At 43.1% G+C, this 19,340-nt stretch overlaps 1 protein-coding gene across 4 annotated transcripts in view; it reads right to left on the bottom strand.

The window, feature by feature from the left end:
* Borcs5 (BLOC-1 related complex subunit 5) overlaps nt 1-19,340 on the bottom strand; it is an 83,556-nt gene that overhangs the window by 60,691 nt on the left and 3,525 nt on the right. For 2 of the 4 annotated variants that reach the window (XM_032905541.1, XM_032905542.1), the window contains exon 3: nt 5,580-5,723. In XM_032905541.1, the coding sequence (XP_032761432.1) occupies nt 5,580-5,691 (112 nt within the window). In that variant the 5' untranslated portion in view covers nt 5,692-5,723. Of the gene's footprint in view, nt 1-5,579; nt 5,724-8,631; nt 9,391-10,464; nt 10,777-19,340 lie in introns of those variants that run through there. The other 2 variants (XM_032905544.1, XM_032905540.1) reach the window with 2 other exon arrangements.

The raw sequence follows: 19,340 nt of genomic DNA on the forward strand, positions 1-19,340 counted from the left end.
TGTGTGTGCACATGCACACACCAAAATAAGTACCTTCAAGACTGTCAAAAGCAGGAGGAACAAGGGACGTGCGGTGAGCGCCGGGTAGCAGCTTTGGCAGCAGAGACTCAAACGAAAGAGCAGAGCGAGGTAACCAGGAGGCACTGGAGTCTCAACAAAGGCAATTTTTTTAAAAAATAATTTCAGTATCTATCTCAGCAAGAGAAAACGGGTGCACTGAGCCAGACGCTAGAGGGAAAGAAGTGCAGAAGCAAAGTAAATGTGTGTGGTGTCACAACAGAAGTAGACATCTCTGAAGTCTGAGGGAAGAACAAGAACGGACGCAGGCCAGAAGCTTGCTAGCAAGAGCAGAACGCCGAATGCTCTGCGGAGGTGGCCTCACCTTCCAGTGGATTTGAGCAACTCTTTACCTGCTATTTCCTTTCACTCAGTCACGCTGGCTCTTTGCGGACTAAAACTCGTGTTGAAAAGCTTAACTCAACAGGTACTAGACACACAAATAAATCTGCAGGGTAGTCAGAAACAAGCTACCAACGTTTCCAATATGGCGTTAGGATCAGTTGTGCTTGGAGAACACTTTAAACTGTTCAGAGGAGACTGCGGCTCTGGTTGAGGCCCATCCTCTCAGCCGTGCATTTGGTACCACTTTCCGATTCAGTGTGTCTGGCAGCTGGCGGACACTGATGGATGTGGAGGACTTTAGGATGGGTCTTTCTGAATAACGGAGGAGAGCCTGGATGGAGGGTCAGTACCTCTATGAGACCTCACTCCCTCTTTACTTCCCCTCCTTTCCCATTGCTTCACTCTCCCCAGCTAAGTACAGTTCTCGGAGCTCTAAGACCCTTCATGGCTGCTCTATGTGATTTAACTCCCCCGAGGAAAGTCCAGAAAGCTGGCTTTGTTTCTTTGTTTTAGCTTTCCTTTTCTTTGTATTTAATGCCCAGGCTTGCCACAAACTGTCTTTCTGCCCCTGCCTGGTGGTGTTAGGATTACAGGCATGTACCACCTCACTGAGCTCCAAGCTCTTTAATAATCAGAATCCATTTCACATGCCTTCTGTTCTTAACACCCACTCTTAGAACACCCAACAAAGCTGCTTAGTGTCACGTAAGCCTCCATGTTGTATAAGCCTGATTCCTGGCTAGTAACAAGCCCAGTCCTTTCTTAGGCAGGAAAACAACCCCTTATGTTATACCCAAGGTCATGAACAAAAATGGCAGGTCAATTACAAACAATGTTGTATGTGTATATGCATCTATTCATCCACTAAAACTGAAGAGGATATTTCCCTAACTTTGACATAAACACAGTATCGCATCTCTCTTACGATTGCTTTTCCTAGAGAATGATAGGGTCAGCTTCATTTTAAAAAGTGAGTGGTTAAAACTTAAGTAAGAAATGTGTAGGACTTATTTAATTCATTGGAATCTTAGTAACGTACATGAAGTCAACAATTTGCTTCTGTGTTCTAGGATGGCCACACTGCTACTTTCTAGTTTTCTTCCATTTCCTAGTGAGTGTTTTACATATGAAAATAAATCCCTAACTCAGAGGCTGCTATGAAAAATAGAAATTCTTTGACTTGAAAGAATGAGAGGAACAGATATTTGTATTGTAAAGCATAAATTATACCCTGGTACATTTATGCAAAAGAATTAAAACCAAAGAATCTGCTTGCCTCTTAAAATGCAAACATTACCTCAGTCATACAAATAGCCTCAAACTCGCCCAGTCTCTGCCTCTGCAGATCACCCACCAGCATTAGATTACATCATATGACATTACGGAACAATAGTGAACTCTGTAGTAGTTGAATATATTGTTTTGAAAGAATAAGCTGTCATTAACTTGAATAAAAGCTCTCTGAAATCAAACCTAGGGGGTACAGCCTTCACTGGGTGGCCTTTTTTTTTCTACTTTAAGAAATTGCCTCACCCTGAGAGCAAGGTGAAAAAAGACAAGGCAGTGTAAAGGCAACTGTCGTGTGTCTCCTGCAGCTCCTAAGACAGCCCATCAGGCGGGGCGATGTCAGGGTAGGATGCTCTACTACAAACTGGACACCGAAAATCCAAACAAGCTTGCACACACACACACACACACACACACACACACACACACACACACACACACACACCCTGCCCCTGGGATAGCTGTGACTTATACAGCAAGCTCTGCTACAGTGGGAACAAGTCTTACTCTATGGTCAGCATGTCCCAGTGTCATCAGATGATAGGCGACTGCTATAGCCAGTGACTAGGCCAGGACTTTAAGGTGAATCCCAATGCTTTAACCTAAACAGTACTAAACAAAATGTCTATCATGAAGAGTCCTGAGGGGAGTTGGACACTATTATCATCAACTGCATTCATTAGTTTACTTAATTTTACTGTCCACCTGTCTTTTCTAATCACTATCCAAGGAATTTCTTGTTCACAGATGAAACACAAGCATCTGTAAACACTCACTGTCTGTTGTTTGTGCCTGTGCTCTGAACCATTTCTTTTTTTTTTTAAAGATGTATTTATTTACTTATTATATATAAGTACACTGTAGTTGTCTTCAGATGCACCAGAAGAGGGCATCAGAACTCATTACAGATGGTTGTGAGCCACCATGTGGTGCTGGGAATTGAACTCAGGACCTTTGGAAGAGCAGTCAGTGCTCCTAACCACTGAGCCATCTCTCCAGCCCTCTGAACCATTTCTAACCAAGAGAGTACTCTATCTTGCTTGGCTAAACCCAGAGAAGCACCCAGAGTCACCTGCCCCTCACCAGCTTTCCTATAACCTATCAATCTAGTTAGATGGTGATAAAGCTCTGATTACAACCTAGTTACCAAGGTAACCAAGTCCAGGTACATCATCTTGCAACGCACTCACTTGTATCATACATCACTCATGTTCAAGATGGATGACCTATGATGACCTTAAATTCGAATTAGCACCTCTTAATACTAAGCCTTCCCCTGGATACTTTCCTACTAGTCAGTTTACTCATGTGAATTATTTCAAATGATTCAACAACTGACCCCAGAACATTATTAAGTAGATCTCAAATTCGGTTTTGCTTTTTGTATTTCCTTCGGTGGAAAAGGGGCAAGCACTAGTCACAGAAGACCCATGAAGGATGAGAAGACTTTGGGGAGTGAGAGGATGGCCACAAGGGGAAGAAGGCACATGACAGACTGTGCTCCACAGATCCAGGAAGGGTGCAACGCACAAGATGAATGCCCAGCCGATGAGTTTCTGAAGACTGGGCAGGTAAGTCTATGTGAGGGTAGAAATCTCATTAATGTTGGCTTCTTTAGAGAATCTTATTATTCCAAAAAATAAAGAGAAAGAATGTGAAGATGGGCAAGTAACAGAATGTAGTATGTTCTTTCACCGTGCAGAGGACTTAGCAAAGCCTAATCTGGTACCAGGACAGAGGAGAGTGAGTGTGTGGATGGCCTCTTCTACAGAGTAGATGAGTTACTGTGAAGAATACGATGATCCCTAGAGCACCTGGACGTGCTATTTGCTTTTGTCAGGCACAGGACAGATGGTGTAACTAGGGTAGGACATGCGTTGGTTAAGAAGTTTCAAGTGCAATCTCTATCTGCCAGATGTCTGGTCTTGCAGAAATCACTTAAACAAATTCAATGCTGTAAGAAGTACAAGAATGGTATGTGAATATATGTAAGGTCAGGGTACATTTTAATATAAATAACTATAGAAGAGCTTTTAGAGTCTATTATACCAACTTGCTCTTGTCTTGGTATTTGTCACCTCTAGGGTTCATATTGAAATTTCGCTCCCCCCAAGGCACAGGCCAATGGTATTTGGAGGCGGGGCCTTTGGAAGGTAATCAGGATGGGATGTGGTCATGACGGTGGAGCCTTAAGATTCCATGAATGGCTTTGAGGAGAAAGAGAGATCAAGAGAGCAGTTTTCCTGCTTCATGATGTCCTCCTTCATGTCATGACCCAAGAGAGAGGCTGTCACCAAATGCCAAGAGGATGTCAGGGTCGAGATCTTCAACATCAAGAAGTGTAAGGTACCGTTCCTCTTTTCTTTATAAATTTCTCAGTCTGTGGTATTGTCATCAAAAAAAGAAAAACGAAGAAAGATGCAGGCCAGGTAAAGCACAGCCTAATTTATGCTCATGAGAGCTGGGTTTTGTTTTGGGTGTTCGGAGGAACTTCTATAGCAGACGCATCATTCAATTCACAGAAAACCATCTCCAGGAGTGGAGAGGTGGTTCAGTTACTAAAGTGCTTGTCATGCAAGTATGAGAACCTAAGCTCTATCCCCAGAAACCACATCGAACACTGCAAGTGGTAGCCCTCTCTTGTACTTCCAACCCTGGGTATATGGAGGCAGGCAGATACAGGAGGTCAGTTGGTCTGGCCTAAGTGGTCCAAGGCCCAAATGAGACATCTTGTTTCTAAAAATAAGGTGGATGGCTCCTGAGAGCAATCCTGAAGCTTGACTACATGCACCCACACAGCATTCATGCGCGCACACCCACACAGCAGGTAAAGAAAGCCAACTCCACGTAATGAAGATATGAGAACAACAAGGTTACGGTCTTCATATAAAGTACCTTGAACTATGCTAACCGGGTGGGTAATCACTCCTCTCATAAGCACACTTCCCTCTCACGCAAGAGAGTAGCCACAGTGAGCTACCAGTGCATTAGTGGTGACAGAATTTTTCCACGAGTCTGAACTAGTCAACGTATACCACAGTCCGGAACCCCCTCCCAAAAAAAATAAATAAATAAATAAAAATCTTTTCATGGAAATAATGCAAGGAAGGGCCACCCCCAGTACCATCAACTCATTCGTAGATTTACTCCATCTTTACTGTAGATCAGGTTCTATCTCAAGTGCTGGGCCTCGGTAGTGGAAAGGAACAGAAAATTCCTGTCACCTTGTAGATCACCTTCTAACAGAAAAACAGTGGATCAACTGGGCTGGCAAGATGGCTCAGAAGGTTAAAGGTACTTGCTGCCGAGCCTGATAGCCTGAGTCGATCCTCAGTACCCAAGTGATGGTAAGAAAGAAGATCCCACTCCCCAAAGTCTTCCTTTGACCTCTATGTGCAAGCTGTAACTGGCACACACACACACACACACACGCACACACGCACACACACACGCACACATACACATATACACAGACACACACACAGACACACAGACATACACATACACAGACATATATACACACAGACACACACGCGCACACACAGGAGCACGCATGCACACACGCACACACACACATACACACATACACAGACACACAGACATACACATACACAGACATATACACACACAGACACACACACACACACAGACACACAGCAGACACATGCAAACTAATAAATGTAAAAATGTTCCTAACTTACTGTAGGTCAATGGTGATTAAGTGCTACAGGAAAAATAGGCAGAGAAAGAGACTCTGATTTCAGACAGGGCACTCATGAAAGACTTTTCAGAGAATATGCCAATTAAGGAAAGACCTAAGGGACCAAGGACCCACGGGGAAAAGTGAACCTCTCCAGCTAGTCCAGACACTGCAGAGCCTCCCCTCTTACCTTTTAAAAGGGGCTGGAAGGTTGGAATCTCTTGCAGCTTGATGACATCAGGATCATTGCTGACATTCCTTGAGGCCTGAGAGCCCTGAGCTACCACCACGATATCATCCATCTTGGCCCGATGTTTAGCCGGAGATGGAGTCACTGCAAAGAGTTATACAGATCGGTAACCACGTGCTGGAAAGCCACCACTGCCCACCAACATGGTCATTAGGAAGAGTAGCTCATAGTGAGAGACTTTCTGATTTCTCTGGCTTCTCTTCAAATGACAAGCTACCTCTTCCAAGGGTAGCTGCTTTTTGTCTTTGAAACGCTATAGTGGATTAAAGTTTTGTTTTGGTTTTACTAAAAGGAAATGCTGGTGTAGTGGCACATGCCTTTAATCTCGGCACTCTATAGGCAGAGGTAGGCGAATCTAGTTCAAGGCCAGCCTAGTCTACATAGTGAGGGGAAAAGACAACAATAAATAAAACTAAAGACTATTTACGTGTGGGGTGTAACTCAGCTGGACATAACTGGACATGGTGGCTCACATCTGTGATTCTAGTACTCAGGAGGTAGATATCGGTAAATCCAAACTTCAGTAACAGGGGTTGGAGACATGGTTCACCAGTTAAAGGCACTGGTGCTCTTCCAGAGGTCCTGAGTTCAATTCCCAGCAACCACATGGTGGCTAACAACCATCTGTAACAGGGATCTAATGCCCTGTCCTGGTGTCCTACACTGAGGACAGCTACAATGTACTCATATAATAAAATAAATAGTTTTAAAAAAATCATTTGTAATTCCAGTTTTAGTTGATCCAGTGCCCTCTTGTGGTCTTCTCAAGCACTACATATATGTGGTGCAGAGACCTGATGTGGAGACAAAACACCTAGACCCATAAAAATATTTTGTTTAAAAACATTAACAGCCTTTGGAGTATAGCTCCATCTAGACTACATAAAATATTGTCACAAAGGAAGAAAAAAAGAATGTTTTTACAGAACCAAATGTAGTTACTTTCTAGTGGGGCTGGCAAAGGTAGATCATAGAGAACTTTTAATATCCTTTTTTTCCCTCCCTGTGGTACTAAGCTTCTCACATACTAGGCAAGTGTCTTACCACTGAGCTACATAGCCCTAGCCCAAGACAGACAGACTATATATATATATATATATATATATATATATATATATATATATATATATATGATGCAAACCCTCAAACATAACAGAAAGCTATAACATGAATTAATTCTTTCATAACCATGCATTTTTATTACTTAACACACAAAAGCACAGGCAGATTTTTTTTAAACGTCTCCTTCTTTGATTGTTCTGTAGTTTACAGATTTGCCCAAGGTCAGCAGCCCTAGAAACAGATTTAGGAAAGGCACTGAGGGTTTCTTGGTGACACGGAATGCCAACCATATCAAAGCCAGCCAGGTGTGTTGAACAGAGGCAGTAGTGGCCGAAACCTCTGGTTCCAACCACAAATTATAAGTCTATACCTAAGGCTCCGGGGAGCTTTGGTGCAGCACAGAGGGCAGAAACCATCAACAGGACCATTTCAGGCAGAGGCGGTGTTCAGAAAATTGGAGCATTGCTTCTGGGGTATGTCAATTTAAACCTACGAGTCTCTAGAACAAGATGTCTCTTGCCCAAATAATTCCCTGGCTGGAACTAGAATGAACTCTAAAATGTCTTAATACTCGAAAGTTCTACTGGACAATAAGTACACTCAGGCCCACCAGTCTGAGCGTAGATATCACAGAAACTACTCTGTCTTCCAGAAGCTAGCCTCTCCTGATGCCTGACCTTGCTGGGGTGGGGGTAGGGGACAGAGGACAACAATGACAGGCCTCTGCTTTTATTGCTTTTTCAGGAAAAGTTTATCCTGGCTTTGTAATTTATCTAACTTTGTTTTACAAAAGCCGTACCAGTCTTTTCTGTTACAAATTACACCACCCTCCTCTCCCCAGACTCAAAGGAAGAGGGACATGAAAGTATTTAGGCATTATTTCTTCATAAAACGGGTAAAGATGTGGGCAAAAAAATGTATACTATAAAAATTACATATAAACATATGTAAAGGCCTGGCACGGGAGGGTATGTAAATTCTATCAGAACTAAGCCCATGCTGTTGGTTCCCGGATGAGCAGCTGTGTGATAGGATGCCACACTACTTCCCCTAAAGTATGCTTCTGGCCTGACACAGAAGAGTAAGAGGTAAGCCAGTTTTGCGGGTTTGTTAAAAACAGACATGACGCTCTAGGCCTTCCAAGGAATCAAAGCACGACAAAGCTAGTGGATTCAAGCCCGACTGCAGCTCTTGAAGGAACTCGTCTTGAGGAACGCCCTTCAGCATGAATCATCCCTGCATCTGTTAGCTTCCACATTTCTGAGTGGCAAAGGTTACCATGTAGAGAGCCATTCTGAGACTCTTTTGCCGTCAGACATTTTAACTAATTAGGCTTGCAACCCTTGAGCCTATCCAGGGCACTCTCAGAGGTGACCTAAGTAACAACAACAAAAGGACCAAATGGTTTTCAACTACCAGCTGCTTTATTGAGCACCCACGATAGGTCCAGCACAATACCCTTCCGATTCCTACCCCAAACGCTTTGAGAAATCTAAAGAAATGTGAACAGAAGATACACTAGAGACTGCCGGCCATCTAGCCAACTTATCAAAAAACGGACCTGATACCTGAATGGGAAAGAGCAGTTTCTGGAAATATTTGCACCCAAACATTGAGAGTGGCCACCCAGTGCTCACAGGTCCCTTCTGAAAAAGTACCCCGACACCCTGATTTTCAGAGAACCTGATCTTAGCGGTTCTGGCTATGATCAATCCAGTGTTAGCCAAATCTCGGGCATCAGTTACGAGTCCTGGACCCGAACATTAAGAAGATCGTTTTTTAAGAATTAGGGTGAAGCTGAGCTAGCCGGTTTAGGGAACCAGGATTAGGGCGGGAGGCCACGCTTTCTCAGTGTTAGGGCACACTGAGGGTCCTTCACTGGGGCTGTCGGCTCCGCCAGCAACACCCGTGCGGGAGGTGAGGCACCGACCTGAAGCGTTCAGATCGCCGGGGCGGCTCTCGGCCTCCGCGCTCTGCTCGCTGCCCATGGCGCCAGCAGCAAAGGGACAGCGGGGAAGGGGCCGGGGAGAGTGGGGAGACCCCGCTGGACCACAGATACGCGAGGAGGCGCGGCGCGAAGGCACGCCGCCACTCGCCTTCCAGAGGGGCGCGTTGACAGAAGGCTCGCGACACCGGCGGGGCTACGGCCGCGACCGGCGGGCGGCGCTGCTGTCATTCACTGGCTCAGTTGCTTCAGCTCGCTCCTTCCGGGACGCCGATTGGCCGCGCGGGAGACGCAAGGCCTTCAGTTCCGGGTTTGAAGGTCCCGCCTCCAAACCCGAGAGACGGGGCGGGGCAGGAGACGCGCGCTGGAGGCTGGGGCGGCGCTGTCTTAAAGGGCCAGGCTTCCCCAAGGTCAAAGATGACCAGAAGATAAAGCCATTTCCTACCGTGTGTAGCATGTTTGAACAACACATGTTAAGAACTGTAATGCTGGTTATCTTCAAACAACTTTACAAAATGGGCTTGATTTTTGTTTTTGAGACAGAAGTTCACACTCTAGCCCTGGTGACCTCCAACTCTCTTGATCCTCCTGTCTCAACCTACTGTTAGAGTTTACAGGGGTAAACCACCATGTCAGGCAAAATCGGTATTTTTACCTCTATTTTACCAATGAGGAAGAAAGGTGGTCTGTAGCCCTCAAATTTCAATTCACCCTAGTACTGAAGCAAAGCTCTTTTCTAAACTTTGAAAGCAGGGAGTTTTGAAGAGGGGGAGGGCAGGCAGGAAATGCCAAGAGTCAGGTGTTTTTGTTTGTTTGTTTTTTTGTTTTTTGTTTTTTTTTTTAAGAGTTTTAGAAATAAGAAATTGTTAGGATGTGCTGCTTTCTTGACAGGTCACTATGGGACTACTAGAAGCCAGGAAGATATACAGCTAACACAGAAAGGAAACTGCTTATCTGTGCAAATCACAGATAGATGGTTAGGGGTTCTCTCATCTGCTTCAAAAATTACAAGCAGCTAGGCTTTTTGATGTATACCTGCGTTTTAAAATTCCTTCCCTTGGGGAGATATAAATACATCGACACCCTCCTACAGTCTCAACTACCCCGCCCAAAGTTCAGTCTGAGGAATCAGTGAATTTTACTAGGCTTATTTACAGAGCAAGGGTTGAGGCTGCGGGACCATGGGTAGCTTTAAAACAGCCACACTGGAAGTTCAGCACACAACATGCAGGGACATTCCCATTGTCTTACTCAGGGTTTATATTTCTGCACACAACATCGTGACCCAAACGCAAGCTGCGGAAGAAAAGGTTTACTCAGCTTATACTCCCACATTGCTGTTCATCTCCAAAGGAAGTCAGAACAGGACCCTGGAGGCAGGAGCTGATGCAGAGGCCATAGAGGGGTGCTACTTACTGGCTTGCTTCCCTCAACTTGCTCAGTCTCCTTTCTTATAGAACCCAAGACCACCAGCCCAGGGATGGCACCACCCACAATGCCCCCTCCCTACCCTTGATCACTCATTGAGAAAATGCCTTACAGCTGGATCTCATGAAGTCATTTCTTCAAGGGAGGCTCCTTTCTCTGTGATAACTCCAGCTGTGTCAAGCTGACACACAAAACCAGACAGTACATGCATTTAGCTGTGTACCTGGAGTCCCAGCCCTTCGTGTCCCACCTATGTACCCTAGCTCCACCCAGAGACAGCCCTCGCCCCCAAAGCCACCTTCAAGCAGAATTGCACACAACTGCATAACTGGTTGTGAAGAGTGGCTGGATACTCAGCTGAGAGTTCCATGATCCACCCCCACCCCTTACCCTCTCTTTCCTTCCTGGAATGAAGTCAGAACGCCCCGCTGTAGTGATCTTTGTCTAGCAGGCCCAGTTGGAATCCTGAAGTTTGGCTCATAGTCCTGTACAACAGCCTGTATTCCAGGGCTCAGAGACTGTGGTGGTGGAGACAAGAGGGTCAGGGGTTCAAAGTTGTCCTTGGGTACTTAGAGAGTTCGAGGCCAGCCTAGTCTACATGAGACTTAAGAGACAAAACAAGAAAAGGTGCTTAGACTTTGTGTATAAACAGAATACCAGCAGAGCCAGATTGACCTGGGATTTTGAACTTTCTTCTGCTATGACACTCATATGCTCCATACTTCACCTCATTTAAATTTCACAGCTCCGAGACCAAGAAATACATGATTTCCGAAGTGGTGAAAATTGAAATTATTTGGACTGTGGTTTCAAAGAACTGGCTCTTGCTTCAACTCCCCTTAACAAGGCAATGAGGGGCTGGAGAGGTGGCTCAGTAGTTAAGAGCACTGACTGCTCATCCAGAGGTCCTGAGTTCAATTCCCAGTCAACCACATGGTGGCTCACAACCATCTGTAGTGAGATCTGATACCCTCTTCTGGTGTGTCTGAGGACAGCTACAGTGTACTTATCTATAATAAAAAATAAATCTTAAAAAACAAAACAAAAAAAAAAGACAAGGCAATGAGAAGAATGCAAATAGATTTTTTAAGTTCAGCATTTTGTAGGAATATAAAGACAGACATAAAATCTACCCAGAGATCAGCATAGGCTCCTAGAACATGAAGGATGTTTTGTTTGGGATTTGGTGAGCAGTGTTGTTTTTGAGACAGAATCTCTATATAGTCCTGGCTGGTCTAGTGTTTGATGCACAAGCCCAGGTCAGACAATCTCTGGTCTCAGCCTCCAGGATGCTGGGATAACAGGTATCCCCTATCATGCCCAGCTCTAGAATGGTGAGGAAAGGTGAGGGGTTTTTGTTTTGTTTTGTTTATTTTGTTGTTTTGAGACAGGGTCTCTTGGTGATCCTGGAACTCCCTGTGCAGACCAGGTTGATATGGAACTCAGAGATCTGCCTGCCTCTGTCTCCAACTGCTAGGATTAAAGGTGTAAGACACCATGCCTGGTGTAAAGGTGGGGTTTAAGTGCCTGTATTTTTTTAACCCTAGATTTCACTTTATTTGGAGCAGGAGACAAGGGTGAGTGGTTTGGAGTACCTGTGGAGACCAGAAGAAAGCATTAGATCCCTTGGAACTAGAGTTACAGCCAGTTGTTAGCCACCTGATGTGGGTCATGGGAACCAAATTCAGGTTCTGTACAAGACCAGTACTGGGCTGTAACTGTTGACCCATCTCTCCAGCCTTTAAAGTATACACTTTAAGCGGATTGATTTAATTTAATATGAAATTCATCTGCTGACTCAAAGTTTACCAGAAGCCTGTCAGATACTGGGTACATGTTAGAGGTAAGAAAAGATTCAACAAGATGTAGCCCTCATCCTTAAGAAAATGGAATGAGGGAGCTAGAGAGGTGGCTCAGATGGTTAAGAGCACTGACTGCTCTTCCAGAGGTCCTGAGTTCAATCCCCAGCAACCAAATGGTGGCTCACAACCATCTGTAATGAGATCTGATGCCCTCTTCTGGTGTGTCTGAAGACAGCTACAGTGGACTCATATAGATAAAATAAATAAATTAAAAAAGAAAATGAAATGAGTGTTTAGACTGTAAGTTGTCTCCATTTGTGATTGATGCCTTTTAGAATGACTTATGTGTGAGTAGGAATCTGTGTTACGTGTATGAATAGCTTTTGAACATTTATATCACCTTCATATATATGAGCCTTTTAGCACATCTTACAAAAAAAAAAAACCTACTTTCTTTTTTTTCTCTTCTGTGTCTTTTGTTGTTGTTGTTGTTGTTGTTGTTTGAGATGGGCGTCTTTCTTTGTAGCCCAGGCTCACCCTAAATTCACAGCAATTCTCTTACCTTAATCTATCAAGTCTTAAGATTATAAGGGTGGAGGTTTAGCTCAGTGGTAGAGCGCTTGCCTAGCAAGCACAAGGCCCTGGGTTCGGTCCCCAGCTCCGAAAAAAAGAAAAAAAAAAAAAAAAAGATTATAGGGCTGGGCCAACATGCCTATCTTAGAAACAACTCCCTTCATTTTCCAGTGAAGTGGTTTCATACAGTGAAGGTGTGGCATTCCCAACACTAAGGGTTTTTTTCTTCTTTGTACTTATGCCTCCCTGAGCCTGGATCTTTCTCCCTTTTATTACTCAGCACATCCAGCCAGCCAGTCTCCCACACAAAAGTCTCCGTGGCCTCACCAGTACATCTAAGCAGTCCCCGAGTCCTGGAGAGCTTGTCTCTTTAATTTCTCCCTTATCTTCATGCCCAGTTTAAGGCCCATTGTTTCTTCCGTTTCTTGGAAGTCAGAAGACCTCATCTCCTTTAATCCATTCTCCATGGCAAGCCGGAGAAATGTCCAGGATACTAATATGTTCTGACTAATATAGTCTTCTTTTCTTAAGATTTGTTTGTTTATTTATCTATGTATGTGAGTACACTGTTGCTATCTTCAGACACACCAGAAGAGGACATCATGGTTGTGGGCCACCATGTGGTTGCTGGGAATTGAACTTGGGACCTCTGAAAGAGCAGTCAGTGCTCTTAACCACTGAGCCATCTCTCTAGCCTTCTCTTTTCCTTTATGTACACGGGTAACTTTCCTGCCAGATGGGCGAATCCCTGAGTGACCATGTTCCCGCTCTCTGAATTACTTGGATTTTTTTGTCCTTCCATCTTATTTAGCTAGGTGACCTTCTCCCTTTTGGATCTGGCTTGCATACATCTTAGAGAACCATCCTCTGAGATTCCTTAGCTGGCATAACTTAGTTCTGTCATATCTCACTCACTGAACTAGAAACAGCCTGAAGTCAGACCCCCATGTCTTACATCTCTGAGGTACCTAACACATATTTTCCAAATAAAAACACTTTTTAAAAAATGCATCTATGTAGATCCGAGTCCTAGGTCTCAAGGGAGAGGATCAAATATCTTGACTTCTGATTTCTGGCTGTGCCTGGAACTGAACTGAACCAATCCCACAGCTCCCTATACCCAAATCCCCTGGGGGAGAGAGCTGAACTCCCAGAAGTGTGGACATTCCTGAGACCTGAGGACAGACCACCACTTCTGCCCACTTCTTCCCACATTCCTGGCCCAAGAGGAAACTGCATAGTGCCTCTGGATACAGGAATATAGGAGCAGTCAGCGGCAGGAACTGAACCAGTACCACAGAAACCTGCACCTAAATCCTGTGGGGAAGAGAGCTGGACCCTCAGAAGTGCAGACACTCCTGAGAACCCAGGGGAAACAACTACCTTCTGCCCACCTTCCTGACCCAAGAGGAAATCTCCTAGTGTCATCTGTGCGCCCTGGGCACAGGGACCTAGGAGTAGTCTGAGGCAGGGCCCTTCTGGTTTCTGCCTGTGCCAAGAGTTGAAAGCCAGTAGCCAGGAGAGCCTACACACCTGAGAGCAGAGCTCTCTGAGCTCTCTGTTCCCAGATCCAGCTGAAAGAAAACAGGTCTGCAGGAGTGCTGAGCCACTTTCAGTCAGCAAGACAAGCCAACACCAGAGACAACCTGATGCCCAGAGGCAAGCACAGGAGCCTAAGTGACTACCTGGCATCATCGGAGCCCAGCTCTCCCATCAAAACCAATACTGGATACCCAAACACACCAGAAAAGCAATATTTGGATTTAAAATCACATTTTATGATGATGGAGGACTTTACTAAGGACATAAATAACGCCCTTAAAGAAATATAGGAAAACACAAGTAAACAAATAGAAGTCCTTAAAGAGGAAACACAAAAATCCCTTAAAGAATTACAGGAAATTGGGTTGGGGATTTAGCTCAGTGGTAGAGCGCTTGCCTAGGAAGCACAAGGCCCTGGGTTCGGTCCCCAGCTCTGAAAAAAAAAAAAGAATTACAGGAAAACACAACCAAACAGGTGAGGGAAATGGACAAAACCATCCAAGATTTAAAAATGGAAATAGGAACGATAAGGAAAGCACAAAGGGAGACAACCCTGGAGATAGAAAACCTAGGGAAGAGATCGGGAGTCACAGATGCAAGCATCAGCAACAGAATACAAGAGATAGAAGAGAGAATCTCAGAGGCAGAAGATACCATAGAAAACATTGACACAACTGTCAAAGGAAATATAAAATGCAAAAAGCTCCTAGCACAAAACATCCAGGAAATCCAGGACACAGTGAGAAGATCAAACCTAAGGATAATAGGTATAGAAGAGAGGGAAGACTCCCAATTTAAAGGGCTAGTAAAGATCTTCAACAAAACTATAGAAGAAAACATCCCTAACCTAAAGAAAGAGATGCCCATAAACATACAAGAAGCCTACCGAACTCCAAATAGATTGGACCAGAAAAGAAATTCCTCCAGACACATAATAGTCAAAATACCAAATTCACAAAACAAAGAAAGAATATTAAAAGCAGTAAGAGAAAAAGGCCAAGTAACATATAAAGACAGACCTATCAGAATTACACCAGACTTCTCACCAGAGACTATGAAAGCCAGAAGATCCTGGGCAGATGTCATACAGACCCTAAGAGAACACAAATGCCAGCCCAGGTTACTGTATCCAGCAAAACTCTCAATTAACATAGAGAAACCAAGATATTTCATGACAAAATCAAATTTACACAATATCTTTCTACAAATCCAGCCCTATAAAGGATAATATATGGAAAACTCCAACACAAGGAGGGAGACTACACCCTAGAAAAAGCAAGAAAGTAATCTCCTTGCAACAACACCAAAAGAAGAGAGACACACAAACATAATTCTACCTCTAACAACAAAAATAACAGGAAACAATCACTATTCCATAATATTTCTTAACATCGATGGACTCAATTCCCCAATAAAAAGACATAGATTAACAGACTAGACATGCATTATGCTGCTTTCAGGAAACACACCTCAGTGACAAAGACAGACACTACCTGAGAGTAAACGGCTAGAAAACAACTTTCCAAGCAAATGGTCTGAAGAAACAAGCTGGAGTAGCCATTCTAATATCAAATAAAAGCGACTTTCAACAAAAAGTTATCAAAAAAGATAAGGAAGGATACTTCACATTCATCAAAGGAAAAATCCATCAAGATGAACTCTCAATCCTAAATATCTATGTTCCAAATGCAAGGGTTCCTACAGTCATAAAAGAATCCTTACTAAACCTCAAAGCACACATTGCACCTCACACAATAATAGTGGGAGATTTCAACACCCCACTCTCATCAATGGACAGATCATGGAAACAGAAATTAAACAGAGACATAGACAAACTAACAGAACTTATGAACCAAATGGACTTAACAGAATTTATAGAACATTTCATCCTAAAACAAAAGAATATACCTTCTTCTGTGAACCTCACAGTACCTTCTCCAAAATTAACCATATAATCAGTCACAAAACAGGCGTCAAAAGATACAAAAAGATTGAAATAATCCCGTGCATCCTATAAAATCATCACAGACAAAGGCTGGTCTTCAATAACAACAAAACGACAGAAAGCCCACGTATACATGGAAATTGAACAATGCTCAACTCGTGATAACTTGGTCAAGGAAGAAATAAAGAAAGAAATTAAAGGCTTTTTAGAATCTAATGAAAATGAAGGTACAATATACTCAAACTTATGGGACACAATGAAAGCATTGCTAACAGGAAAAATCATGACTGAGTGCCTTCAAAAAGAAACAGGAGGGGTTGGGGATTTAGCTCAGTGGTAGAGCGCTTGCCTAGCAAGCGCAAGGCCCTGGGTTCGGTCCCCAGCTCCGAAAAAAAGGAAAGAAAAAAAAAAAAGAAACAGGAGAGAACATACATTGGCAGCTTGACAGCACAGCTAAAAGCTCTAGAACAAAAGGAAACAAATACAAAAAAGAGGAGTAGAAGGCAGGAAATAATTAAACTCAGGACTGAAATTAACCAAGTAGAAACAAAAAAAGATTATACAAAGAATCAACAAAACCAGAAGCTGGTCCTTTTAGAAAATCAACAGGAGAGATAAACTCTTAGCCAGATTAACCAGAGGGCACAGAGACAGTATCCAAATTAACAAAATCAGAAATGAAAAGAGAGACATAACAACAGAATCCAAGGAAATTCAAGAAATCATCAGACCCTACTACAAAACCCTATATTCAATAAAACTGGAAAATCTGGAGGAAATGGACAATTTTCTAGACAAATACCAGGTACCAAAGTTAAATCAGGATCAGATAAACCATCTAAACAACCCCATAACTCCTAAAGAAATTGAAGCAGTTATTAAAAGTCTCCCAACCAAAAAGAGCCCAGGACCAGATGAGTTTAGTCCACAATTCTATCAGACCTTTATAGAAGACCTCATACCAAGACTGTCCAAACTATTCCACAAAGAGAAACAGAAGGAACACTACCCAATTCCTTCTATGAAGCCACAATTATGCTTATACCTACAACACAAAGACCCAATAAAGAAAGAGAACTTCAGACCAATTTCCCTTATGAATATTGATGTAAAAATACTCAATAAAATTCTTGCAAATAGAATCCAAGAACATATCAAAACAATCGTCCATCATGATCAAGTAGGCTGCATCCCAGGGATGCAGGGATGGTTCAATATACAGAACACCACCAGTGTAATCCACCATATAAGCAAACTCAAAGAAAAAAAACCATATGATCATTTAATTAGACGCTGAGAAAGCATTTGACAAAATTCAACACTCCTTCATGATAAATGTCCTGGGAAGATCAGGAATTCAAGGCCCATACCTAAACATAGTAAAAGCAATATACAGTGAACCAGTAGCTAACATTAAACTAAATGGAGAGAAACTTGAAGCAATCCCACTAAAATCAGGGACTAGACAAGGCTGCCCACTCTCTCCCTACTTATTCAATATAGTAGTACTTGAAGTCCTAACCAGAGCAATCAGACAATGAAAGGAGGTCAAAGGGATACACATGGGAAAGGAAAAAGTCAAAATATCACTATTTGCAGATGATATGATAGTATACTTAAGTGACCCCAAAAGTTCCACCAGAGAACTACTAAGCCTGATAAACAACTTCAGCAAAGTGGCTGGGTATAAAATTAACTCAAACGAATCAGTAGCCTTCCTCTACTAAAAGGATAAACAGGCTGAGAAAGAAATTAGGGAAAGGACACCCTTCACAATAGTTCCAAATAATATAAAATACCTGGGTGTGACTCTAACCAAGCAAGTGAAAGATCTGTATGACAAGAACTTCAAGTCTCTGAAGAAAGAAATTGAAGATGATCTCAGAAGGTGGAAAAACCTCCCATGCTCTTGGATTGGCAGGATTAATATAGTAAATATGGCCATTTCTCCAAAAGCAATCTACAGATTCAATGCAATCCCCATCAAAATTCCAACCCAATTCTTCATAGAGTTAGAAAGAGCAATTTGCAAATTCATTTGGAATAACAAAAAACCCAGGTTAGTGAAAACTATACTCAACAACAAAAGAACTTCTGGGGGAATCACCATCCCTGACTTCAAACAGTATTACAGAGCAATAGTGATAAAAAACTGTATAGTATTGGTACAGAGACAGGCAGGTAGTTCAGTGGGCTAGAATTGAAAACACAGAAATGAACCCACACTTGATCTTTGACAAAGGAGCTAAAACCGTCCAGTGGAAAAAAGATAGCATTTTCAATAAATGGTGCTGGTTCAACTGGAGGTCAGCATGTAGAAGAATGCAGATCGATCCATTCTTATCACCCTGTACAAAGCTTAAGTCCAAGTGGATCAAGGACCTCCACATCAAACCAGATACTCTCAAACTAATAGAAGAAAAAGTGGGGAAAAGTCTTGATCACATGGGCACTGGAGAAAATTTCCTGAACACCAATGGCTCATGCTCTAAGATCAAGAATCGACAAATGGGATCTCATAAAACTGCAAAGCTTCTGTAAGGCAAAAGACACTGTTGTTCGGACAAAATGGCAACCAACAGATTGGGAAAAGATCTTTACCAATCCTATATCTGATAGAGAGCTAATATACAAAATATACAAAGAACTCAAGAAGTTAGACTCCAGAGAGCCAAATAACCTTATTAAAAATGGGGTACAGAGCTAAAGAAAGAATTCTCAGCTGAGGAATATCAAATGGCAGAGAAACACATAAAGAAATGTTCAACATCCTTAGTCATCAGGAAAATGCAAATCAAAACAACCCTGAGATTCCACCTCACACCAGTCAGAATGGCTAAGATCAAAAACTCAGGTGACAACAGATGCTGGAGAGGATGTGGAGAAAGAGGAACACTCCTCCATTGTTGGTGGGATTACAGACTGGTACAACCATTCTGGAAATCAGTCTGGAGGTTCCTCAGAAAATTAGACATTTCACTAAGGACTCAATGTCTCCTGGACATATACCCAAAAGATGCTCCAACATACAACAAAGACACATGCTCCACTATGTTCATAGCAGCCTTATTTATAATAGCCAGAAGCTGGAGAGAACCCAGATGCTCTTCTACAGAGGAATGGATACAGAATATGTGGTACTTCTCAGCTATCAAAAACAATGATGGGGTTGGGGATTTAGCTCAGTGGTAGAGCTCTTGCCTAGCAAGCGCAAGGCCCTGGGTTTGGTCCCCAGCTCCGGGGACCCTGTTGGGAGAAATTAGAGGAAGTATTGAAAGAGCTGAAGGGGCTTGCAACCCCATAAGAACAACAATGGCAATCAACCAGAGCTCCCAGGGACTAAACCACTACCCAAAGACTATACATAGACTGACCCATGGCTCCAATTGCATATGTAGCAGAGG

Source organism: Rattus rattus, chromosome 6 (genome assembly GCF_011064425.1).
Source record: "Rattus rattus isolate New Zealand chromosome 6, Rrattus_CSIRO_v1, whole genome shotgun sequence".
Taxonomy (NCBI): domain Eukaryota; kingdom Metazoa; phylum Chordata; class Mammalia; order Rodentia; family Muridae; genus Rattus; species Rattus rattus.